Genomic DNA, 27,556 nt, shown 5'->3' with positions numbered 1-27,556 from the left:
GTGCTGAATCAACAAGTACAATCAGCAGAAATCTGGTAATGTCCCTCTGTTTTCTCAATGGGGTGATAAGCACTGTTATCAATTCCTTCCTGGGCTAATCAGAGCATCCTGCTGGGGTCTGGCCATGCCCCACGTCAGCTCAGTGCTGTGGGAGGTATGGGAGGGCTGCTCTAGCACCCCCCACTTCTTGCCTGAGCCACTGCAGGCATATGCCTGCATATCGGGGATGTCTGTGTAGTTACAAACCAGTTCAGCCTAGACAGATTAGATTAACCTGGAAAGATTGAATCAATTCAGGCTCAGGCTTTTTAAATGTCTGTCTCTAGCCCCAGGGTTTATACAATAATCATATTTTTAGAGAAGAGTATTCTGTGTGTGTGTGTGTGCATGTGGTTTTGTTCATTCTAGTTCTCACAGCTGGCTAAACATGTAAAACTTGATCATAGTTCCCATGTACAATAACTTCTATATATAATGTAATTCTATGCATAAAGCAGTTCTACTGTATGTTAAATAGAAATAGAGGACAGGAAGGCAGCCTACTGGGCCATCATGTCCAGTCTCCAGCATTTACAGGCAACCATTTACCAAAGAAATCCCCAAAGGTTACAGTACATTCCTGCTGTTTTCTACATGTTCTCTATATTCTTCCCTTTAATGAGGCACTCGGCATGCAGAATGATCAAGTCTGAAGTAAACTGCCCTAGATAGAACACAAGTCTGCATGGGATGGAGACTCCTCTTCCCACAATTATCATTAAAGTGCTCAGTGACTTTAGCACCTTACAGGATTATGCCATAATCTTCCTCTGCCACTGCTTTTTGCAAATCTTAAATCAATAAAATATATGCAACAGGGATGTTGTCAGTAAAGCACTTTTTGAGACACTCAGCTCAATAGGAGCCTGGTCCAAAGTCTGTAAAAAGTCAACCCTTAGGCTAAGTACAGACTGTGAAAAACCTTGAATTGATTAAATCTTTGCAGGTTAGTCTAAACTGCATAGATTGAACTGATAAGCAAGTGAACAGGCATTCACTTTTGATTCTAGAAATGCAGTCATATGCCTGCAGTGGCCTAGGTCAGAAGACTGCAGTCTATCTGCAGCGGACAGCTTGAGTCAAGTCTAGCCCACTCACCCTGCAAAACAGAGTTTGCAGGGAAGGTGCAAAGCATCCTGGGATGCTGGGGGACAGTGAGTTAATTTGAATCTAGAGGGAATCTGGGACAGAAATTCAGCTTACTGAAGGATGGTTTCAAAGAGTATGGAGCTAGATTGTTCTCAGTGGTGGCAGATGGTGAGACAAGGAGGAACAGTCTCAAGTTGCAGCAAGGGAAGTTTAGGTTACATATTAGGAAAAAAACTTTCTTACTAGGAGGGTAGTAAAACTCTGGAACAAGTTGGCCAAAGAGGTTGTGGAATCTTCATCCTTGGTGCTTTTTAAGACCCAGGTATACAGAGCCCTGGCTAGGATGATCTAGTTGAGGTTGGTTCTGCTTTGAGCAGGCGGTTGGACTAGATGACCTTCTGAGGTCCCTTCCAACCCTAATTTTATATGATTCTATGATTCTCTCTGATTCAGTAAACTGATTTAACCTACATTAGTTATATCTGATGCTACATCCCTCCAGGTTTATCTTAAACCAGTTTCAGTCATTTAAAAAGTGATTTATGTGCAGTGAATTTCTGTTGTGTTACAGATTTGAACCAGTTTCTGATCACTTATACCAGTTTATGTGTAATTTCTGTCCCCAGCATTCATCAAACCCTCACTGACCTCACCTGGAATTGAACAGCAAACCAGCAAAGTCCATAAAGCATTATTGTTTCTCTGAAGCATCTAGTCACTTGGCTGTGTGTCCTGAGAGGTTAATATTGGATGCAGAAACCAAATGCGATACCTTTTGTTGCTCAGCCTCATATGAGCTTCATGCATGATATATTCCAGATGTTAGTAATTTTTACTGTTGAGTTTAACTAACCTAGGAGTCTAAATTCATAAATCGCCTTTGCCTTTTTGTGTAGCATGCAGTAACTTTTCAAACTTTGTCTTCTCTCCCAGTGATGGGATTTATCTTTCTGGGGTCCCATGCAATGATTCAGTTTAAGGTCCCTCTCTGATCCTGGACAACTATACCAAAACATAATCAGAATGCGGGGGGGGGGGGGGCCTCTGGTAATTGCTTGGCTTGTACTTACCTAATGCTGCCCTTACACTTTCCTCAACAGGATGGTCTGAGCTGACCTCAGAATCTTAAGTCCTCTGTATTGTTCTGACAAAATAAATCATTGAATGGCATCACCCATCCTAGAAAGGACAGAAGGTGGGCTCTCAGTGAAAGAAAATGGTTTCTTTGCAATGCTAACTGATAAACAAATCTAAGGGGAGCTGAATTCTTAATCTTAAAGGAATGAGGTGATTCCCTAAAGGGCACTAAGAATTGGACACACAAACTTATCAGGGCATCACTAGCAAAAGAAGCAGGATACAGGAAGTATGTACATGTGAGAGCTACAAAACTCCTGTGTGCTGCAGCAGCTTCTTTCATGGTTTCTTCCACCCCACGTCATGGACAGTTTTTGGGAATTAACCTTTTGAGTAGATAATTCCCTATTGGAGTTGCTCATACAACTTTTTCTCTTTCCATCCACCTTTCTGTGCATAGGGAAAGTGTGTACTACAGCTGAGCCATGTAGCACACTTTATGATTTAAATTGACTTCCTGGTGTTGTGCCCAAAATGCATTAAATACCTTGTTTGAATGAATAAAGGCACAGTGTTTGGCTAAGTCGCATTATATTCCCTGTGTTGCTAATAATGCCTTAAATTTTAAAATCATTATAATAGTTGTGGCATTTGTTTCCCCCCCCCCCTTCTCTCCCCTCCCCCCTCTTCATTCATCGTGGACTATAAAGATAAAATAACTAGTCTTATTGTAACAGTGTCCCCGTTAGGAACCCTGTTACTTGGGGAAAATTCCTGACAGCTGGGGAAGGACTCCCCACCCCTGCTCAGGCAGCCAATAGGACACAGTCTCTAAGAATAAAAGAAAGGGGAAGTCTTAATGGAAATACCTTCGGGCACCACGGAGAGGAGAGGAGCTGCTTGAGTCTCCTGAGAGAAAGGATCCAGTGGAGGGATCTGAGACATGAGTCAAGCATAGAGACCTAGGGACCATGGAGCTCAGGGCCGGCAAACCCCCTCTCACTACTTACCACAAGCCTACAGGAGCTGTGGTGAGTCTGAGAAAAGCCAAGCCTCCGTGCTGGGATGAGCTATGGTTGTGTGCTAGGACACAGCTGGGTAGCGCTAAAGTAAAAAGGGGTCGCAAGATGAGACCCCAGAAGAGATGCTGTCCACCACTCCAGAGCTTGAGGGGAGCCGGGTCCAAGTTTCGCGACTCCAAAAACGGGAAGATTCCCTGAGTCGCGCTGGCACACAGCACGGAAAGAGATACTGGCTGGCGCCCATAACAAGCCAATGAGTTAATTGGCAGCGGGAAGCCAAGACACGGGCAAAGAAAGGCCCCTTTGATCTTTTTTCTTTCCCTTATTATTTTGCGTGGACAATGACTGGAACAGCAGGGGGTCACCAGGAGTGACCCGTACAGAGAAAGGCAGATGGGAGCACCCTCCGTAAGGGCAGCTGGCGTAGAGCAGAAGCCACCAGATGTGCTGATTACGGGCACAGCCATTAGCCTGCGAAACACCTGCCGGCACTCACCTTGGAGATTTCACCGCCAGGGATCCTCTTTTGAGCCCAGAGGTGATCCCAGAGACAGCTCGGACAAGCTGTTGCCTCCCATCTGGTCCTCTATAAAAGAAAGAAGAGAAGAATAAATAAGATACTTAAAATTATGTAGCGGGTTGGGAATCATTTGGTGGGTATCAATTAACAACTCAACAATCTCTTTCCTCCCTTCATAAGATGCAAGTCATGGCAGGCGAGAACCAGAGGAACGGGAGCTGTTTTTAAAAATCAAATTAAAATTCTCCAACCAAAATCATTAAAAATCTCCTACATTTGAAGGAACCAAATTCTTGATCTCCAGTTAATTCTGATTAATTTTAAACGTGTGGGCATTATAATAACAGCCTGAGTTGCAGACATCTTCACAAATAAGTTTTTTATTATTTACAGGCACATAGCATTCAGTAAGCCTCCATTAGTTATAACTTGTAAGAGTGGAAACAGAAGTGTTTATAAGTATGAACCTCTGTTTTGGGCACTTTATTGGAAATCAGGTGCTCCATCCTCAGTGCTGGGAGATTTGAATGAAGATATTTTTATTTTCATGTTCAGTGAGCTGTTTAAGCTGATAAAAGAATCTGAAAGAAGAGAATGCATTGTTGTATTGGGGGAGAGTTGAAATCACATATTGCAAAATATGCTGTATGCTTAGTTGCTTTTGCCTGAAACATTGGTCAATATTTTTCCTGGGACATTGTGGATTGATTCCTTAACCATGTCATTTGGGGTTCTGTTAAATCAGTTTTATACTACAACAGTTTCTTCCTTGGAGTTTCCCTGGCATAAAACAGACTGCAGAGCTGATTCCTAACATTCCCTGGGTCATAATATGACCCCATGCAATTAGTGGGTTGAAACTGCTATAATGAAATGTTAGAAAAATTAACATAATGAGTTTTTTTACATAATGAGGGTACATGGGTGTACACAGGAGGGCCTCTGGCTTAAAAATGAACTTCAAACACTTGCTCAGTAGGCCTGTGGCTGATGGTACGTCATGGAAATCACACAACCTCTTTAGGGGCAAGTTGGTAGCTTCATTACTTCTAGAGTAGTGTTCATTTGCCCAGGCCATGAACTGTCTCCATTACAGACTGCTCAGAATGACATTTGCTTGCTTGCAAATGAGGCCTTAAAAGAGTCACCACTAGATGAGAGACTGAATTAAGAATATATGAAGAAGAAAATACAAGAACAAAATCTTTTTTTAATTATAGTGAAATATGGCCTGTTCTTTTCCAAGTCCAGGCTTAGGAGAGAGAAGATGTTTTAGGACAAAGGATTTGAGTTGCTGACTTGAGTAAACTCCATACTCCATGGATGAAGTCATGCATAATTAATTACTCTTCGTTCGCGTTCCTTCTGAGGTAATGACTCCTAGCATTCACACTTATGGTAATTGATGTTTTCTGAGAGCGAGAGCTCTAGGACAGCCAATTAAGGAAGAGGTGGTAGCTGTGCAGTGCAGTACAGTGCTGTAACATCTGTGTGTTACTGTCATGTGAGTTATAACTGTTCCATCATATTTTTTTTCTTTCCTCCTTTCTAGTGCCTAAAACAGTATATGGAGCTGGCAATTCGAGAAGGCTGTGGGTCTCCTATCACTTGTCCAGACATGGTTTGCTTGAATCATGGGACCCTACAAGAAGCAGAGGTATCACTACTTGCCCTCTCTCCTCTTTGATTTTCACCTTCCTTCTTCATTTACACAGTAAATACGATAATATACTGTTTCCTCCCCTCTAATTACCTTCCTACTCTCTGCCACAGCATGGACCATAACCAGCATGGGGTATGGTTACTAATGCTGCATATGGCTCTGGCAAAGACTGCAGACACAGTAGGGTCTGCCTGGCTTCCCCCTGCCCTACCCCCTTCCTCGCTGCTCAAGCAGGAAATCCCCACCCCTCCCTCCCTCCCATCTCCCATAGCAGGGACCCCACGGACCCTAGTCATGTGCTATGTTAGCTAATGCCGAGAGGTGTCTGTGCTTGTGTCTCTCTCCAATTTCAATGGGACAGGCAGGCAGAACAGTTAATCAACAGGTAGCTGGTAAGCTGTTTAAAAAGTTTGAATTAATGGTTGAGAGGCCATTGTTTTGCTGGCTGCTCAGAATGGCATTCCCTCGCAAGGGAAGGGAGGGCTGCTATAGCACCCCCCCAGCTTTTAGCCTGAGCTACTGCAGGCATGTGCCTGAATTTCCTCAGCCCAGAGAGAATGTCTGTCCATTTTTAAACCAGTTCAGCCTAGCCAGGTTAGACTAACCTGCAAAGATTGAATCAATTTAGGTTCAGGCTTTTTGAATGTCTGTCCCTAGCCCCATTGCTTTAAGTGGGGCTAGGATTTCACCCTGTGTGTTTGTAGTAATCCATAACACGAAAAATAAGGAACTTTTTCTTAGGTGTCTATCTTTGTGTAGACTGTAATGGAAAGCTGGGTGGGAACTAGACTCCAGAGTTGAGAAGAGTGATGAGATGGGATACCTGGGAAGCTCAGGGTATGCTGATATCAGTGCTGCAGCACTGCTCTCAGGCATACCCTACCCACCCACTGCCACTTTGCTACTTTACACACACCAAACTCAGAAGGCTGAAGCTGTTCAGAATGGCTTTGTACTTCTGGCTTTGGTGCATGTAGAACAGGATCAAGTGGTGGGAAGTGCTTGCTTGAGACCAGAGCTCCTGAGATTGCTGCTGAAGCAGTATAGATGGACCCTCAAAGGGTAAGTGCAGTAGAGGCATGGGTGTTTACATATATTGTATGTGATTATTTTTGTGTGTATGCATGTGCACACAATAATGGAAATATGTGCACAACACCACGCATACATTTCTAATATTTAATATAAAGAAATGGAGGGAGTATCCATTTCCGAACCATTTTATCTGAACCGTACTTTCTGTGTGAAAAGATCAGAAATGGCCCCCTAATGCCTTTAACTCAGACAGTTTTTCTGGCTGAGCTACTGATGGTGTAACAGGCCTACTTCCAATCCATAGCGTGGAGGATGCATGGGTATTTTGGTTAGAGTGCTATTCTCTGCTTTGAAGGGGCTGTAGAAAACAAGAGTGTGCTTACATATACAGGGGAACCATTCAGGCCCCTGCTATTCTGCCACACAGAAGGAAAGCAAGAATAGCTACAAATTTTCACTGCTTTTTGGATACAGCTGGGATACTAGTGAACTTTCTCTGGTACTGGGGTGCAGACAACAAGCCATACATTGAAAATAAAGTTTTCTTTGTAGTTGTATACAAACACTTAACAAATGTTAGATTTATTTTTTTACTCTGTTAAGCTATGTTTGTGAAGCTTCAGAAATTCTGAAGACTTATTTCCCATTAGCTAATCATGAGGACACTCCAGGTTACGTATTAATGGGCCATTAACTAATTCCATGGGTACATTGTAGAGTAGAGTTAAAGGCTGAATGACTAAACAAACCTAAAAGTGCATTAATGGCCCATGAATGAATGCTCTGAAACTCTATCTTGGCATCGCTACTGTAATATAAGTACATTGCTTTTTTTTAATCAAGTTTTAGATTATGAAAAATCATCCATAACTGAAGCATGTAATAAAGCCACTTTTTTCATTTCTTTTTTCCTTAACACTTTCAAAATCATGTCAGATAGGTCTGGGGTTAAACTAGTGTTTACACTAGAGGCTAAGTAATTTTTCTAATTGTGTTACCTAATACAATTAATCCCCTCCCCCTACCTTTTATCCTAGTTTAGAAAAGGTAGTGGGGTGAATTTGGAGCCTAACCCAAAGCCACCAGAAGTCAATGAGAGTCTTAGGAATCTTTCTGTTTACCTCCAAGAAACTTTGGATCAAATCCTGTGAGCTCATGAACATGAGGGACTAATAAAATGGGTATAGGGTAAATTGCTGTTATGAAAATGTTCCCACATCCCTCTACTAAGGTACTAATATGCTTGGTATACAACATTTCTATTATTCTACTCTATGGCTGATTTTGTTTTCACTGTAGTTAGGATATCTGTTTTGTAATTTTGCTAAAATCCTCAAAGATATACATTTCATTTTTAGGGATATTTATACCATTAATCTTTATTCTCATTGTTCTCTGAGGCATATGCCCCCCTGAGATTTTTGCTGCTTTCTCTTGTAGAAAAAGAAAACACACACACACACACACACACACACACACACACACTGTGTTAAGGAACAAAGGAAAAAGAACATGTCTCTTTTTAAAATACAACTAAACATTTCAGCTGAGTATGAGTACAGTGTGGGGGTTTTTTTGTTTTTGTTCCTAACTTGAGGAAGATATTGGAAACTAGAAACTAGATTCTAGATATTGGAAACTAGATGTGCAGTAAAACTAAGCTCTTTGGGAAAATAGGCTGAGATAAAGAGGGATTTCCCTTCAGAAAGCAGATTGGCAGTCAGGATTTACTAGTGATGTCCTGCTTTCCTATCTATCCACAAACTTATCTGTTATTTTGTCTTGGGCACTGCATCCACTATTCCTGCAAATCTGGGAATTAACTGTATATTCCTGAATATTAATTGGTTTCCAAAGACTCAATGTCACTGTGTGATTATATGCTGCCCAAATTCACTATTGTTTTCAGGTTTTTCCATCGTGTAGATGGCCTTAGTTTAACTGAAATGGAATGGGAAGCATAAAGCTTTTAGAAATAATAGGATATACCATTGTGAGGATGGTTCATAGATATTGAGATGAGTTTCAGAGAAATCTTTTTTTACTAGATATTTAATGCTTTAGAAAGTTTTATTCTATACTTGGGAAGATTATGCTACTGGCAGACCTTTTGAATACAAATGTGGTGGAGTACCTTTGGGGTGCTTACCATGTGGCAGGTGCTGCAGTAGGCTGGTGCAGAACCCAGCAGGGAAGGCAGCCAGGTGAAGCCCCCCAGATCTCATTCTAAGTGGGGAAGTGTGGCGGCGCACCTTGGGGGTGTTCGCCACTTTAGGGCTCTCACAGGCTCAGAGAGGAGCCTGCTTAGAGGAGCAGCAGGGGAAACCATTCCCCATGTACCCTTTTAAAGGGGGAAGGTGTGTGCCAGGGCACTGTTGGTGCCTTCCACTTTAAGACTGGGGGCCAAGCAGCCAGCAGGTATTTAATTGCGGCGGCCATTTTAGAGCTCTGGCCGCCCATATAAATAGGGCAGTTCACTGCTGGCAGCCCAGGCAGCAACATCGCCTGGCTGTGAGGCTCCATAACAACATGGAGGTAAGGGCAGGAGCTGTAGGGGATGGTCAGGAGGCTCCTGGTCCTGGGCATGACCTAAAACTGCACCTCGCCAGGAGTGGGTGGCCTGGTGGGGCTCTCAGTGATGCAGGAGCCCCAGAAAATGCCAGATCAGTGATCACCCCAGTGAAAGGTGGGTGGGGCACCTTAACCCTAGCCCTCACCTTTGGGTGGTTTTAGGTAATACCGGAGGTAGTTGGGGGCCAGGCACAGCTGAGGCCACCTGAGCCCTGTGGGGTGCAAGACCCCAAGAGACTCTGAGGAGGGAGAGTAGGGCCAGGCATGGCAACGGCCACCTGAGCCCACTGGGGAGCGAAGCCCATGGCCCCAAGTGAGGGGGCAGTGTGGAGCCTCAGGTGAAGGGGCAGAGATGAGCAGCCCTGAGTGGAGGGGGCGGTGTGGAGCTCCAAGTGAAGGGGGTGGAGATGGGGAGCCCCAGTGAAGAGGGAAAAGAACCAGAGAGTGTTGAGGTCCCAGTGTGTGTGTGTGTGTGTATGGTGTTGTCCCGGTAGGGGCCTGACTATGCTTAGACCTAGTCGGGTAATTGGCTGGCCACTACCCCAGTCAGGGTCGTGGGAGAGGCCCAAAAGACGGTACGTCTGCCACCCAAGGCGTGGCAGGCGAGTCAGGCAGGGGGCATGCCCAAAGGCAAGTGGGGCAACTAGCAATGTTTCTTTGGAAGAGTTAAGGTGCAGACAGAAAATACATTTGTCGCATTATCAACCCCTTGAAAGTGCTCTACAGCCATGCATAAATAGAAGAGTATAGCTGCTGAGCACTCCAGTTCTGTACCAAATGCACAGCACCTTCATTAACTTCTGTTTGTTCCAGTGGCTGGGCTGAAGCAACCCAACCCCTTCCCTGGTGCTGCCTCAGAATAGGAAGGAGAGAAGGCAGGGGAGGGAGGTCTGTTCTAGGGTTTCTCAAACTATACTGGAGGAGGGGGTGGGTGGATTAGAGCCCCACCCCTCAAGATGAGGGGCTCCAATCCAACCAGTGCCTCACTTCTGTCTGCACCTTTTCTGTTCTCTTTGGCATTACTCTAGCACTGTGGTAATGGTGGTTTTGTTGTTTCTTTCAAAGCAGCAGTCACTTGAGTATCAGTAACCAGTTTTTACCATGGTATTGTCATTTGTTTTTAACAAGTACATAAACATTTAACATTTTTAAAATTTAAATTTGTTCTAAGATATCTCTGCCCTAAGTCAGAGCTGTAGAGAAACTGAAATTTTTGTCTGGAAAATTTCAAGACTTCAAAACATGCTTGCATTTTGACTTGGATCAAAATTTAAAAATGAACTTCTCTGAAAAAATCAATTAAAATATTTTATGTTGATTAGAATGTTTTCTTTAAAAAAAACTGAAACATTACATTCAGAGCAGGGGGTTGGACTAGATGATTTCTGGAGGTCCCTTTTAGCCTTCTTTTGTAGATTCTATAGCTTTGCTATTTTGACCTTAAAAAAACTCCTGAAACAAAAAGTCATTCTGACATGAAAAATGGAACTGCTCCTTTTCAACTTTATGAACATACATTTTATTCTAAACAAAACTGAGATGCTCCTGGGAAAAGTTTTGATTTTGACAAAATGGCATTTTCAAAAGACAAATTCCATTGTATTAAAACAAGTCTCCTGTTATGTGTAGACTCTTTTAAAGTGTTAATAGACAATTGTATTTGATGACAAACAAGTTATTTGTCCTTTGAGATCCAATCACCTTGAAAACAGCTTGGATTTGTTCCTGGTAGTTAAGAGTTGGAAAGAACCTGCTATGTCATCCAGTCCTTCTTGCCAGTGCAACATTTTTTCTATACTTGATGACCTTGTCTGTCTCAAGCCCTTACTGGTATAAATTCACCGCTTCATACCTCATGTATATACAAGATAAAATAGTTTGCACTTGGGCAGCTTACCCTGCTTTCAAACAGAGGTAAACTCTACCGTTGTAGTTTACACTAATTAGCTGAATTAAAGAAAATCCCCAGTGTAGGGAAGGCTTATGTCAGTGGTTCTCCACCTTCTCATACTCAAGGCACCCCTTGGAAAATACCTATCTTTTGTTTGCATTCAAATTTTTTATTACAGAATAATAATAGAACACTCCTTCTACTGCCAGAAACTCAGGAAGACCACACCAGGTCAGAATATTTTAAATGCTATGTATTTCTATTTGAAATCTCTGGGTTTATCTTGTCAATCATACTTGTACACATAACAGTGCTACCATTACCTGGCACCCTTGAAAAGATCTCAAGGCAGCCTAGGTATTGGAGCACTTTGGTTGAGAATCACTGGCCTGTGTATTCTAAGGCCCTGGGTAGGGTTTATATTTGTACCAAGAAAAACACCTTTTTCTTGGTACAAAAAGTGTTGTGGAGAAAAAACTTAAGAGCTTCCACCACAAACCTCTCTGGCAATGATAGGAGTCTCCAAAGTCAAATTAAGGATGTATTTACTGTATTTTTGTTTTAATTTAGCAGCTACAAACAAGGGAGAATGTCAGCATTATGTGATCAGTTAACTCTTATACCAGTACCAGGCACTGCACATCTGGTCATTGTTGACCACAGTCTGTAGTTTTGAGGTACTCTATTTCTGTTTTGTTCACTATTTCCAATTTGCCATATTGTCTAAGGCTTATAGAACTGGATGATTGCAGAGCACCTATGTGTATGTGACTAGATTGTGTCCTTTTCCCTGGGGATTTTTAAAAATAAACCAGGCCTGATTCTATTCTTGCTAGCACAGTTTTGCCATTTTTTGTTCTGCTGCTATCCCTAAAATTACAGCTGATCTATGCTGTTTACACTGGGCTAGAGTTAACAGTGCTAGCAGCCATCTTCTAAAGAAGCGGTGCTCAATTTTCAGGCCCTGTAGGCCATGAGTCCTGCAGGGCCAGTCCGCAGTGGACCTTGCACTGCCCCAGCCTACTGGGATCAAACACCGGGGCTCCATGTCACCCCATGCCAATTCACATGGCTGCTCCTGAGCAGGAGAGGAAGTGAAATTTGTTCATGTGTCCCTTTGTGATCTCTCTACATCTCCACTGTAAGACTGAGAGTTTAAGCACAGGCCATATCTATGTGGTACACCTCCTAGCTTGGGCAGATGATGAGGATAGTATGTAGAGCCTTGGCTTCACTCCTTCCAATCTGTTGACCAGTGAAATAAATGAGGAAATTGTTTCTGGTGTGCTCCTGAGTGCTGCTTCTAGTATAAAGAACAATCTGCCAATGAACCTTATTCTTTCTGCTTTTTATCTTTTTTCTTTGTTTTTTTTCTTTCAGACGCACAGTATTGAACTAAAAAAATAATATCGTCAACCCATTTGTTGGATAAACTTAACTGGCCCTCACTGTCTACTTCTGAGGCACAGTGTCTCAAGAAGTTTATCAGCATTTTCTACGATCTTTTTTGTTTTTAAACTAAAAAGTCATTGTTGTAAGAGAACTGCGTAAGTGCACAAATTCCTAATATATATAGACAAATCTGAAGCTAAATGTCAGGTATATATTTGTAAAGCTTTTCACAAAAGAGCATTTGATTTCTGTTATCCATGTATATTTGTATAGGAACATTAACATAATTAAAAAAAATGTCTCTGAAATATATCCTTTGGCATTTCTGAACCAGGCTCCATGTCTGATTTCTTAATCCAGAATAAACTTTAGCATTTTCCTTTTAGATGCATACTTGCTATTCCTTCCTTGCCACTTTTTAATCAAGCTTGTTGTTGTTTTGATTCCTGATGTAGAAGCTTTGGGTGTGCATAGATATATGTCGTTGTGGATTACTGGGATATGAATGGGATTGTCAGGCAGTAGGTAATGTAAAATATCAGCTAAGTGTTCCTCAAAAAAATGCCAGAATGGGAGGAGATGAACATCAATGTTTCTTTTCAGCCTTGTCACCCTTGCTTTCAGAAAATCTCCCCAAAGCAGGGACATGCCACTTCTTTCCTATGAAATGCAATGGGTTGAATAAGTAAAAATCACTGCATGTTCTAACTCAGACCATTGGCATCTCCTACAGTCACATGTACACCAGGCATGATGGTATTTTTTTAAAAGAATCAATTTGGGTGTTTCTTAAGGCAGCTGGAACACTGGGATGTTTGTGGGACAGGTCCTTAGCCTTGCTTTGTCCTTGTTGAGTTCCGGTTGTACAAAGGAACCAGGAAACTTGATTGGTTTGTCCACCCAATAATTTTTGTGGTATGGAGAAGTTAACATTATGTTTCCTACTTTCCATGGCATTTCCCAGAGAACGGGAACGTCACAGGAGCGCTTCTGCAATCCTAAATTGCTGCAAAGGTTCATTGGCCAAGAGGTAGAGGGACAAGGGCTGGCAATAGTCAGCCCTGGTTACAGGAAGTGACAAGACCAGCGTAAAGTCACGTATGCTACCTTCCTCCTTCCAAATGTATTTTAGTCAGAGCTCGGAATCTAGCCCTGTTTGCAAAACCCAGGTGGATTATGTTTTTGATTGTGAAGTAGAGAGTGAATATTTCTTATGTCAGATGATTTCCACACATCAATAGGCAGGAAAGAATTGGTAATATTTTGTACCTGTAGAACACATTTATTCAGAAATGTTACACGCACCCTACAACCACTCCTGAGAGGACTATGTAGTATCTCTCTTTTTAAAGATGGAGCTGTGGTTACCTGATTTGCCCTTAGATCAGAGTGAGTCAATGACACTGCTGGAAGTAGAATGCAGAGTCTTCTGGCTCCTTAGCCTACAGCTGAGCTACTTCAATGTACTTCTCTGCCTGTTTCCTAATGAAGGACCTAATCCAAATCCCACTGAAATCTCAAAGATCAGGTGTATGTTGCAATTAGTCTCTAAATTTACAGTATAAATAAATGTCCTATATTTCACCTTTTTCTATAGGCTTGCCCTTATAAATATAATATTTGTTAAGAAACACACATTTTTTCTCAGAGTTAGGGTGTTTTGGGAATGTTTTGGGTTTTTTTGGTTTTTGGGCTGTTTTGTCTTGTTTTGAAAAGAGCAAATATATATGGAATAAAGTCTACAATGAACCATTGTGCAATCCACAATACATTCATTAACTTTAAGCAGAGCTATGAATAACAGTCTGGTTCCCTAAGGTTCTTGTGAACCAGGTGTGACTGGTCTTAAAACTAGTAGCAAAATTTATTTCTGTCTCATAGTGCTGTTGGTAGTGTGGCTTTGTCGTCTAAAACTCCTAGGTATTAGGCTTCTATCTCTGGAGTTGTAAGTCCACAGGTGCTGAATAGTGAAGCAGATGCTGACAGTAAAGGACTTCTGTTTAAACTAAAGAAATGTAAGTTCTTGGCATTGACTTTATTTTGCATCTACCGAAATCGATGGTAAAATTTTCATTGGTTTCAGCAAGAGTAAAATGAGGCCAATGGTGAATACTTCTGAAAACCTCAGGATCAATAAAACTGTAATCTCAAGAAGCTATTTATCAAAAATAAAAAAAAAATCATCAGTACTAGAAGAATAGAAGTCAGACTTGAGCATTACTATTTAGTATATTCATGGTATCACACCTTTTTAAATAGCTATCTGCCTGAACAGCTAAGGAAAAGCAGATGGCCTAACTGTTCTCCAAACTCTGTTTAGATTTCAAGCCAGGAATATGGATAATACCAGCATTGCATACTTCTTGTGGTTATTTATAATGCTCATTGATTCACATAATTTGTTACTGAAATTTTTTAACTTTCATCTTTCCTGATTTGGGTTAGTTATTGTTATATTTCTAAGAATGTTTTCTTTAAACTGATAAAAATTTCGCAGTTCCTTGTACCCTAGAGAGATATAAAAGAAAAAAATGATTTATTCTTTTAAAAGACAATGTATGCTAATTTGTATTTCATCAATTATTGAAGTAGAAAGAAAATAAACATTTCAAAGCATAAGCCTGTGGATGACTCAACTAAAACTGTGTCCTGCAAAGACCTGCCAATGTTTCAATCTGCTATCAAATCCTTTCATTTCCTTGGTTACAAATCTTTTAAGCACTGTTAGAACACTTACATTTTGATGTTAGTGACATTCTTGTTTGTATATAACAAGGCTTTAAGTCAAATAAGCGGTCCAAATAGCTGCCTTTTAAATGTAATCTTATATTCCAGACTGATTGATTTCTATCTTTTAATAAAATAGTGACAGTTATTACATAAAAATGAATCTATTCTTTGCTTTTTTTTTTCCCTTTTCCATTCACCCTGGCAAAAGCCATGCACAAGTAGGAGAACAGGATTTTTTTCCCTACTGTTTTGAATTCTTTTTTAGGCTGATGCCATGTAGGTGTTTTGATACCAGTTTGATATTCCTTCAGAGGCATTGATTGGGCCCCACCTTTGGAATCTGAGGGACGTGATGCCACAGTGTTTCATGTGCTGTGCTAAGAGCTTCTACCCCCTCTCAGAAATTATGCATTTATATCAGTAGAAGCTGCAGTTGCTCAGTCCCTCAAAAGAACCCTGACATAAGAGGAAAAAGTAAGGGAGCTGGACTTCTCAGTAGAAAAGAGAAGATGCTTAGATGGCCTAATGGAAACTTTCAAAAATTATTGCAGACAGTTTTTAGAGCAGGGTTGGGCAAAATGGTGCACCCGGCTAGCAGCTCCCACTTGCATTGCTCCGGCAGGTCTCCATGGAGACCCCAGGACTGGTGGGGTTGTGACATTGTGGGGCCAAGTTCTCCATGGAGACTGGCCCATGGTGCACTGGCAGGGTATGTGGCTGAGTGGGGAGCTGCTCCAGGGCTAGGGCAGGATCTTGAAGCAGGATCCTGTGACAATGCAGGCCCTAGGCAGGACAGAGCTGCGATCTGCTGCCTGCACACCTGTGGGGCAACGGATCATAGCTCTGCACTGGCATTGCCTAAAGATCCTGGCCCCAGCCCTGGAGCAGCTCCTTGCCCAGTCGCATGCCCTGCCAGCATCTCAGGCTGGTCTCCATGGAGATACTAGCCCCACCCCGCTGTCATGGCCCTACTGCTCCTGGGGTCTCCATGGAGACCTCCCAGAGCAATATGGGGGGAGAGGGGAGTGCTGAGAAATGGAGTCCACCATGGGCCCAATCAGGCCTGTGGGCTGTATTTTGCTCACCCCTGATTTAGAGTGATGTACACTCTTCAAATTCAGATGATGGGCTCAGTATCAAAGAGCAGAATGCCACATCTTCATCTGGTGTATATTAGTATAACATTATTGGCTTCAACAAAAATGTACTGATGTATACTAGTTTAAAGAAACCTCTGTAAGTGAGTGTCTTAGAGGGACTAATAATGGAGGATAGAGCTTTTCAGCTCTAGGTCATGAGTTAGTTTAATTCAGCCTAGGTTGTTAATATACATACATAGTATGTATGTATACACACACACACACCGATATACACATACAAGCTAATATCTTTTTAGTTACCTTCATGGTGTGAAATGGGTTTAGTGACTTCAGTTAATATCCCAGTTCCTGGGATTCACAAATATGTGGATCGCAGAATCTAGAATCACTGGTCTTGTCCATTTTAGCCACAAGACCAAGGAAGGAATGTGAATAGAGAGAAAACAACCTTCTGATCCCTCGAGACAACCCTTATTATCAAACTTTAGAAACATAGATGAGGGGGACTTCTATGTTTGCTGCATTTTTGTGTATATATAGCAGACTTAAATCTCTAGAGCATCCAATCTGTTAATTTCCATTAATACTAAATCTACAGGAAATATGTTTCTAAAATGCTTAGAGTGCTGTTCATATAAAGGGTAATAAATACATGGGCTAAGTTACAAGGACATGCGACTGAAATGGAAGACTTCTAGACATTCCTTTCTTCTGGACTTGTAAGCCTAGGTGTTGAGTAATATTGGGGGAAAGGACAGTAGTAAAGGAAGGTTGATTTAAGATTATACTCAAAACAGTTATACTCTAACATTTTTTCCTATCCTTATGTTTTTCCTTTCAGATTGCCTGTTTGGTACCTGTTGATCAGTTTCAGTTATATCAGCGACTGAAATTTGAACGAGGTGTGGACCATTTATTTTATATTTATATTACCTTGGCTTAAAAGGGAGCGGGGAGGAAGGATTAATTTTGACTATCACAAAGCACTGCGTTTTCAAGCAAAGACTTGGAGGTTTGTAGAAAAACTTCATTTTGATATAGTTAAGTACAAGTAGCCAATAAGTTGGTGCTCACAATGAAGTTGTGAATAAAAACCCCAAAGACTTCAGTGGAAGAAGGGTACTCGGCTACACATTGGGCATGCCTACAAGTTGCCGCATGATGATGTTGCTATGGCACCATGCTTTTGCACTTCCTTTTGGAAGTGCAAAAGCATGGTGCAGTACGGGTGGGTACTGCACCATATGGGCAGTGCATGCTTAGATTTCTCTGCTTCATCGCCATAGCAGTGCACAATAAGCATGGAGCATGCCACTACTGCGACGTAGCAGGAAATCATGTATAGACATGTGTGATTCCTACCTCGCCATAGTGCGCTGTATGGCAACGTAGCTCATCGCTATATTGCCATAGGGTGATGTGTAGATGTGCCCATTGACATGTAAAACAAATCTTTCAATTAGGCTTGTTGGAACTTGGCAACATTTTTAAAGTTACTTGCCCCAAACTGTGTTATCTTAGCTTCAGAGTGTAGGAAGGCAGGTACAGATGATACAGAGTCATGATGTGTCCCAGCCTTCCATACATCCATGCAGATCTTCAAAGTTTGTGCTTTCCATGTGGGGTAAACTCAGTTTTTATGATGGGACAACATAGAGAAAACACTTACAAGGGAATCTTCACTGAGGTTCTCTTCTAGGAGCTCCTTCTTTTTGATTGTTTTAACATGGAGGACATAATCTTGCTCATTATTAACTGGTGCCTTGTCCTAAAACAAGTATAAGTATATACAGGCATAACAATTGTATCAATATCAAATTATACTGATATACTCTGTTATGATGTAACTGTTATATCCACATGATCCTGTAGCAATACAAGCATAACAAAAACATTGCAAGGTTAATTCAGTTTCATTCAGGGTTCAAATTTTTGCAACTTAGCTAGTTTGTATTGTCATAGAAGCATACAGATATAATAGTTATGTTGTAACAGCTGACAGGTACTCCCTTCTCCTTTTAAAGTGTTTAAAAATGCATAGCCTCTCTGACACTGAGGGTTTATGAATTATAAGTTTAGTATGTCACTGGAAGTGAACATTCTACTTTGGGAGGTTGGCTGGGACCCAACCCTGCTCCAGGACTTCCCTGTCTGCATCTGCTCTGCACCCGGGCCAGAGGAGCAGGGCTCTGGTGCAGTCTGCTCTTCCCCACACAGGCTGCGCTCAGCAACGTGCTGTTTGCTCCCATGCCTGCCAGGCTCCACATCCCAGCCTCCCCCATCCCGCTCCCAGTGCTGGACTCCAGCTGAAACCCGCTTCCTCTTGTCAGAGCAGCAAGGCCTGCATCCTAAGACCAAGAAGGGTCCCAGAAATGCTGAGAGATGAGGGGAGAACCTGCTCCTGCTTGCTGGCTGCTCCCCACACCAGCCCCACCACAGCTCTGGGTCAGGGAGAACACGGCTCCACCTTGCCGGGATTGGGGCAGGGCTGGGAGAAAAAGAGCTGAGAAGGCAGGAACTAGCAGCTCAGAGCCCTTGGGGCTTGGAGACTACTGGGGCTGGGGCAGGAGTAAGCCCAGGCAGCACCAGGAAACAGGAGAGCTCCACACCGCTGATCCCAGCAGGGTGCTCCTGACCCAGCCCAGTGAGGGGAGGGCAGGGCAAGGTGGTGGGGTGGGTGGCAGTGGAGGGGCAGTAGATCCGGGGTTATCCTTTATTTCAAAAAGTGATCTTCACCTTTAAAAAGGTTGGAGACCACTGATCTAGCATGTTAAACTAAAAAAACATGGTCAAATGCAGATTGCAAAAGGCACATTAGATTACAGCTATAATAGTTTCCACAGATCCAAATCAAGAGGCACATTTATTTCTATAATTGTCTCTTATTTTGACTCCTCTTTTCATGTAAGTCTTTAGGAAATCATTGCAGTTTTTCTTTTTTTGTGCAACAGGTTACCTCTTCTTTGGGGTTTGATAGAACAAAAAAATACAGGCAAACTCTTCAGAGTTAAAGTGAATATCCTTTTACTTAACATCCTTAAAGAGTGATCTGGCCTTGTGCAGGCGGCTGGAGTAGATGACCTTCTGAGGTCCCTTCCAACACTACTCTCCTGTGGTCCAGGCTAAAGGATTTAAAAAATGAAGGCTATTAGAATATGTTAACTTGATTGTTTTTAACAAAGCATTGGGAAAATTGTCTTTGGGTTTGTTTTTGTTTTTTGGAGATAAGAAAGAGTTGTAAATGGGGATGATAGTAATAGTCTCACCTCTCCTAGTAGATGCTGCATTGTCAGCTGAAACATAACCTGGCCAAAGTGGCTAGAAATAGACATCACCAAATGGAGTAGATCGGCTGTGCTGCAATGTGTCACAGCACATTGGGTGAACCACATGTTGCCCCTAGTTCTGCCTTTGGTGTGGGATAAGGGGCAATGTGATCTTGCCACTTCCCCCACTGAGTAGGGAACCCCAACTTCTCCATGTATGTAGAGGCATCCTGAGATTACTTGCAGTGCCTCCCTGTAAGCAGGGAAGAGAGCAGGTGCTTTGGAGGCTTGAGAGACCCTCAAGACCCCAAAACATCTGCCCATGGTTGCTGGAGTATACAGCTGCCTGTACTCTCCCATACAGAGCTAATAGACATCTCATCATATAGCAGCAGAGTCTATACTTGATCTTAGCCCACAAGAGGCCAAGAAGCGAGAACCTTTTGTTGTGCCACTGATTTTGTTTGGATGTGTGGCAAAGGGCAGCAACATCTATTGGCTCACAATTTGTGCCACCATAAAAATTCTCATGGTGGTACAAATGAGACATTAGGCAACCACCTTTTTCTACCTAATGGAACTCCTGATCTCCAGCTCTTCTCCACTCTACCCCCATCCTCCCCATTCTCTCTCACTTTTCTGATGATACCAACAACCTCCCACACACTTACAGCCATAACTGTCATTTTTTATTTCTCCCCTTTACCCTAAATGTCTCAGGCTGTGTCCAATTTTCCCACTTCTTCCTCTGTAATTTTTCTGAGCTCTCTTTTCCCTTTATGACAGGCAACCCTGTCATCCTAGTCATCCTCACATCCCATATTAATTATTATAATCTCCTCCTTTCCAGACTGTTTAATACCCTCAGATATGCTTTAGTGTTACTAAGATGTTTTCCTCTGACTTTGTTCTGATTATACCACTTTGCTCGCTACCTCAGACTTACTGCATCAAGGTCTAGGTGCTTTTCCTCACCACCAGTACCTTTCACAATTTTGCCCATACCTACGAGTCTGTTTGATGTTGTTGTTGCCTCCCACTACAACCCCTTTATCTTCTTTGCTTTGCCAACATCAGCATCATTCGCTGGCTTCTGAACACGCCTTCCTGCTCCTTCTCCTTCTTGGGCATGCTACACCAATCCTGGAGTGACTATCAGAGCCACTACCCTCTTGTCCTTCAAATTTATCTTCAGAACACACCTTTTGTTGAGAGAACTGACTGTAAGAAATCAGACACTTCATAGTGGCTTGAGGGGAACTTGGGATTAGTTGTGCTTTCTTTGTTAGAGTTTTAAGGTGAGCAGATGTACATGTGTCCCTCTTCCCTACCCGTTTCTGTCAATTACCATCTTTGTTTGTAAACTCTTTGAGCATGGTCAGGTGTTTCTATATATTTATAGAGAATCTTGGATATCTAGGCCTCTTCGCTCTACTAAATATTTAATCCTATTAATAAATAGGGGTTCATCCACCAAGTCAGTGCAGCCTTCTTTGCAGTGAAAAGTTGGAGTTCTTTAATTGTGGATAAGTGTAGCAGATTCAGGAATGGGGCAAGAGGGTATTGGTCCTCCCTGACTTAGTGTACCTGGTTAGTGAGTGGTGGAACACTCTGCATGAGCAGGGAGCTCTGACCTCACCAGAAGGTGAACACTGCTGTTGTTAGCCCTTCCCCTCCCTCCCTATGTCTCACTGAATTCAACATCAGGGAAAAAGAGGGAATGAGCAGCTCTCAGACCCTTGGCTCATGAAAGCATAGTCTCTGACCAGACTCTACACTGAGAACACATGTGGAACAGCCAAAGGGGGTGCAACCATGACACCACGCTGCCTCTGGATCCACCCCTGGTGGATAGTAGCACTGTAAAACTGTTTAGGATGGGAATTAAAGAAGACTGTGCCCATCTGAGGTAACTGGAATGCAGTTCACCGAGTGGAATTTGGACACAACACATGGTTTGTATTTCTGTTACTGGAAAAACTTGCATGTGGTTGCTAGGGACCGCAAATGATCAGTACCTATATTTTATGTCGAATCCAAAATGTGGCACATTTAATGCCACGCTTTCCCTTTACATTGTGTGAAAGGCATTGGCTCAGTACCAATTCAAAGGAAAGAGTATTGCCCACTGATCCAAAAATGCCACTTCCTGTAGCATGTGCTATTTTCTTAGGCTTTCTCCCAGATCTTACCTGGTTGCTGGCTTTGTGAGAGCTGACCAGATCACAGCCACTATGGTGTGGGTTTGGTCTAGTGTTTGGGAGACATCCCTCCTTAACCACGAATCGGGTTGGCTGCACAAGTAGTGGAGACTTGGAGAGGAATACCCACCCAACCAAAAATATTTAACAACCTTGTAAAGTAATGCATTTCCTTCATTTATTTGTTTATTTTTAACTGCTGCTTTCTAGGCTTAGTGTTTCTTTCTAGTTTAATTTCTGTTCCATATTAAATCAAATAGTACAACTGAGCAGTGAAGGTAAAGTCCCACCTATATATTCTTTGTGAAATGGATCGGCAGAGAGTTTTATTTCATGAATCACTTATATCTTGCTACAATGATTCCTGTAAATCTGTAAAGCTTAAAAAGCCTGATAACTGGATACCTAAAGCAGACTTCCTTCCCTGTCTTCCCTCACCTTATTTTTGAAAGAACTGAAGTTTCCAGAGTATGCCACATAGTTGTTTATATTGGACAATTTGTTTCACTTTTACTGCTCTATATTGATGGGGGGAGGAGGGGAGGAAATCCATTCTTCCTTTTATACCTCTGTAGTTGCAAGGGCTAGGTTCAGTGGACAATATGTACAATATGCACGTGTCATGTAGCATGATCCCATATAGTTTGGAGGATAGCTTGGGAAGTGCTAAAGTAGTGCTGTGTGAATAATAATTTTTTCAGTTTGGCATATGAAACAAAACAGTAGTAATCATTATATGGATTAATCAATTTGGGTCAATCCTAGATTAAAATATTGGTGTGTTTTTTCTTGCCAAAATTAAAAGCCAAAACATTGTGCTTTGTGTTAAGCCAAACAGAACATTTTGTTTTGGGGCTGATAAGAAAAGCAGAGAAAATAGAAAGGCAGATTTACACAATTGTCTGAGGAGGAGGTAAGTTGTACACTCAGTTAGTGCAGGTATCAAGGATGCACAATTCCCTCTTCTGCCCCAGGGATTTGAACCCATGTCACCCATGTCCCAAGCACAAGGTGATGAAGTCATCTCAGATGTGGGGTTCTAGATCTCTCCTGTTAACACTGTTCCACTTTGCAGATGAATAATAATAAGTAAAGAGCCATTAATTGGAGCACTGACTGGAACCCAGGCATTGCCTAATCAGGAGGTTAGAGTCATTGTTGCTCTCTTGCTTAATGACTGCTGAAGTATTTTGCACAACAGGAGGAACTGCAGATACTTCACACTGACGTGTCCTGTAGCTTGATGGCTAGTTCACTTGCCTGAGAGCTGGGAATCCCAGAGTCAAAGTTCTGCCCTGAACCCAGAGATTGGTTGCAGAGAACTGATTTGAACATGGCTCTCTCATCTCTTGCATGAGTGTCCTAGCTGCAAGGGTATGCCGAGGTGGTGCATTTTTGCCATGAATTTGCAACTATTCACATAAAATTATGCCTAATTCTAACCTGGACTGCTCTGAGCTCCCAGGGGGAGTTCAGGGAACTCAGCAACTGCGGCTCGTATGATTCAGGTTTCACTGAAACATAGCTTGTGCTTAGACAAAAATATTTCTCTTTCAGTTAGGCTTTAATGGACACACAGAGATGTGAGATCAAAATTGCCTGCGTTTTTACAAGGGCATATGAATATATGGGTTCTCATGTTGCGAAGTAAAGGCCACACTTTTAGAAGACCTGTTATCTAGCAGCATTTATTCAAAATTCAGTTAGATTGAATCAAGGTATAAAGATGGTCAGACCCAAAGGCTTTGATTTGGCTCATTAAAAACATGGAAGATCTTAGCATGAAATTTCGAACTGGGTCTGAAGCTTGAAGACCCTCCCACTATTCCAGTGTTTGGCAAAGGTTCCATTCTCTGATTTCCAAGTGAGCATTTCTCTAGCTGCACATTTTCTAGTCTCTGACTCTCAGGGCACAGGATTTGTTTCGCTGCATAGCAAGCTGTCTGGGCCTCACTGACCATTCTGTGAGGTGAGTTCCAGTGGGGGTTTACTGGAAAAGGTGTCCCATTAGATGTGTTGAAGAATAACTGAGAGTCCTACTCAAGTCTGTCACCCCCATCCATTTCCTGTGGTTGTTCCCAAAAGCTCCCTGAGGAGAAGCTGCAGTTTACATGTGCTGCTGTAAACTTTAAGGTCCAGATAAACTTTTGCACTGATACTGTGGTAACTTGCAGGTTGGGCTCTTCCAGGTCATGCATGTAAGCAGGGAAATCTGCCTTTTGAGACGTCTCAAGGAGAAATTGCTTCACGGTGGGCATGTTTACACATTGCCCTAAGGCGATGTAGCAATGTGTTACATCACTGCATGGCACACTACGGCAATGTAGCAATCACGTGGGTCAATACGTGATCACCAAGTACATCGCTGGAGCAGTGTGCTCTCCCAGTATAGCGTGCCAGTATAGCGATGTAGCCGGGAAATTTACCCATGCACCATGCACATGGCACAGTAACAGCTCATACCACACCACATTTTAGTACTTCCAAAACGAAGTACTAAAGTACAGCGCCATAGCAACTTTGCTGTATGGTGACATGTAGATGTGCCTAGTGATTATCATCCAGTTGGGTTTCATTGTAAGTGCAAATTTCTTGGGTCAAGGGGGAGCAGCAGTAAAAAAGGCACTCATTTTCACACATCTTGGTGAGTGTATGCAACACAGCGTCTACATTCAAGTGGTAATGAAGGTATCCAAGATTGTGTGATAACACCTGACAAATATTGACCTTTTAGGCTAGGGACAGACATTACACATACACTGATTTAAGTGATCAGAAACTGGTTTAAACCTGTAACAGAACAGATGTTCAGCGCACATAAACCAGTTTGAAAATGGCTGAAACCTGTCTGAGAGAAACCCGGTTGAATGTAGTATCAGGCAGTGGCAAGGTGCAGGGGGTGCATGGGGGTGCACGTGCACCCCCTGAGAGTGCTGGTGCCCCTCTTGTAAGGGGCACCGGCACCTGTGCCCCCCCTGCGAGTGCTGGCCAGAGAGCAGGGCCATCAGCAAAAGCAGCCGTGCCACTTTCAGAAGTGGCCGTGGGACTTCCAGAAGTGGCGTGGCCGCTTTTTGGTGAATACAATCGGCTGCTGGGCCCCCCCTGTCAGTGTGATTGGGGCACGTGCCCCCCCTGACTCAAGAGGCACCAGTCACCCATGGTATCAGACTTAACTGATTTGGGTCAAACTAGTTTATGCAATGTCTGTCCCAGACCACTTGCTGGTTTAAGATAAACCAGACACCCCCAGCATCCCGGCATGTTCTCTGGGTTGGGTGGGGCTCTCTGCTTCACAGCAGGGCTGGCCCCTCCCCTCTGTTCCCTGGGCATAGCTCCTCTGGCATAGACTGGCAGATACAGGAAGGTCTGCTGGCTTCCCTGTGCCTCCCTTCCCTTCCCCTCTCACCACTTGCTGCTTCAGCAGGGATCCCTTCCTCCCCTCTCTCACAGCATGGACCATAGCCAGCATGTGGTATGCTAGCTAGTACTGTATAAGGCTCTGGCAGAGGCTGCAGACACAGCAAGGTCTGCTGTCTTTCCCCTGCCCTATCCCCCCATGCTGCTCAAGCAGGAAATCTTCCCCCTCCCTTCTCCCACAGCATGGACCCCAGCCCCATGGACCCTAGGCATGCTAGCTAATGTGAGAGGTGTCTCTGTGTGTGTCTCTACAGTTTTATTGGGACAGGCAGGCAAACAGAACAGGGCTTTTGGACCGAATCAATAGATCACCCCAGTAAGCTGTTTAAGCAGAGTTTGAAGTAATGGGGGAGAGGCTATTGCTTTGCTAATCGGGTGATAAAGACTATCAGCTCTGGGCTACCTGGCTTATCTGTCAGTTTGCTGCAGACTGCCTGACAAGCAGGGAGGGAGATTAAAAGCTCTGTATCATCAACAGATGCATGCACTGCACCCCCTCTCCCCCCTTGTCTTAGAGTGCTAGCAGGGACAAGCCTGAGATGGTGCAGGCAGACCTCCCTAATGAGAAAGTCCTGCTGGGGCCTGGCCATATCCCCCTCAGCTCAACTCTGTGCAAGGGAAGAAAGGGCTGCTCTAGTGCCCCCTGGCTTCTAGCCTGAGTCACTGCCGGCATGTGCCTGAATTTCCTCAGTCCAGAGGGATTGTCTGTATGGTTGTAGCCTGCTTAGAATAACCTGCAAAGGTTGAATCTATTCAGGTTCACGCTTTTTGAATGTCTGTCCCTAGCCCTAATGAAGACGAGCTAATAAGATTGTTAGTAATGGTATTATGAGTTTACAGATTAGAGGAAAATTAGACAACATCAAGCTTTACTTGACTTTTAAGGATACATAGAAATATGAGATCAAAATTGCCCATGTTTATACAGGGGCACATGAACATATCGGTTCTGACATTGTGAAGGAAATGATGCCACACTTTAAAAGACCTCTTACCTAGCAGCATTTATTCCTATTTTTGTAATTCAGTCATGCTGCCTATGAATACACAAGGGCATGGATAACAAGTAGTTTAAATTTAGAATCACGGCAGTACAAGTGTTGCTCAGCAAGTGCTTCCAGAAAAATACACCATTCCAGCCCTTGAGCAAGAATACATTTTCTCATATAATTTGTTTTTCTGCAGGATGCTTTGAATGAGCAAAGCAATGCAAGTACACCTGTTCTTACTTTTCTAAATGTAGGTACAAGGTACTACCTGACAGAATCTCTGTCATTAACTTTTCACAGACTTCTTGTGGTGAAAGTGGAGGTGTGTGTCTGATACAGTTTCTTACAATCTTGATGATGTTTACAGTGCAGCTGTCTTCACAAAATGCCCCATAGTCACAGTAAATCTGTAGAAAGATCTAAGATATATATATAACATCCATGGAAGTCAAAAGGAAGATTGCCAATGATTACATGAACAATGAAAGAGGACCTGTATGGACATAGAAATGTTAGTTGGAGTGAAACAGGGAGTATATAATGGACTTAAACTGCTTGGTTTTCACATCTTTATTACATTTCAGAAGTTCATCTGGATCCGAACAGAATGTGGTGCCCTGATGCTGACTGCCAGACTGTGTGCTATGTTGAATTGAATGATTTGGGACAAGCAGTGCCGGTAGAATGCCAGGCATGTCACCTGAAGTTCTGTTCATCTTGCAAGGAAGCATGGCACCCAGAAAGCTTGTGCCAAGAAAACCAACCCATTGTAATGCCAACTGAGCATGGGTAAGAACAGAGTTCAACATAGGTTTGCAATTGTTCAGCTCTACTAGTGGCACAAAATGAGTGTTGGATGCCTCATTTGCCTTATGAATCCACATCCTCTACTTTTATGAAACATCTTTCTAGTACAGCACAGAGCTGCAGATGTTTATCAATCTAATTCAGATGCTGCTGTAATTACTTCATTAAGAAGTAATGTTCTATGAGGGGGCTTTTCTAGGGTTTTGACCTCCATTGGTCCTCAAGAAAGATTGGGTTATCCAGCATTTTGAACATCCATGCATCATTAAGGCCTTGTTTACTCTGCAGAGTTCATTGTTATAACAGTAAAAAAACAAAACAAAACACTGTTATACTGATACAACAGCATCCATACCAGTGGTAATGTTGAGTCTAGTAGAAAAATTGCCCTTGTTGAATAATATTTAATAATACTACTACTATAAACAGCACTTGTAGGTCAGGCCTAATGCTTGTATTAAGTGGGTGTAAAATGTTTTCATCTGTGTGACTAAACAAGTCTGATATGGTAATCTTTTGTACACATGCACAGGAGTTGTTTTTTGCAACACTCTGCTCATGGTACTGGAAATGGCTGTGTAGTGCTTTAGTGACTGACATACTTTAAGTGTTCCTGCTTTTACATTATGTAAGGTCTATAGCTAATTTGTGCTTTCAGAAATGACTACGTTCTCAGTAGCATGTACAGTGTAATCTGTAAACTCTCTGTTGTGCTCAAAAGATTGCTACAATTTTTGCAAGAACTAA

The 27,556-nt window shown here is 42.6% G+C and overlaps 1 protein-coding gene across 4 annotated transcripts in view; it reads left to right on the top strand.

Annotated features, from left to right (window-relative positions):
• Nucleotides 1-27,556, top strand: part of RNF144B (ring finger protein 144B) — a 140,526-nt gene that overhangs the window by 106,869 nt on the left and 6,101 nt on the right. For all 4 annotated transcript variants that reach the window (XM_014606740.3, XM_019490534.2, XM_059724334.1 and 1 more), the window contains 3 exons: nucleotides 5,300-5,404; nucleotides 16,971-17,031; nucleotides 26,587-26,791. In XM_014606740.3, the coding sequence (XP_014462226.1) occupies nucleotides 5,300-5,404; nucleotides 16,971-17,031; nucleotides 26,587-26,791 (371 nt within the window). The remainder of the gene's footprint in view (nucleotides 1-5,299; nucleotides 5,405-16,970; nucleotides 17,032-26,586; nucleotides 26,792-27,556) is intronic.

This window comes from Alligator mississippiensis, chromosome 3 (assembly GCF_030867095.1).
Source record: "Alligator mississippiensis isolate rAllMis1 chromosome 3, rAllMis1, whole genome shotgun sequence".
Taxonomy (NCBI): Eukaryota; Metazoa; Chordata; order Crocodylia; family Alligatoridae; genus Alligator; species Alligator mississippiensis.
This window is presented reverse-complemented; position numbering and strand designations above follow the sequence as displayed.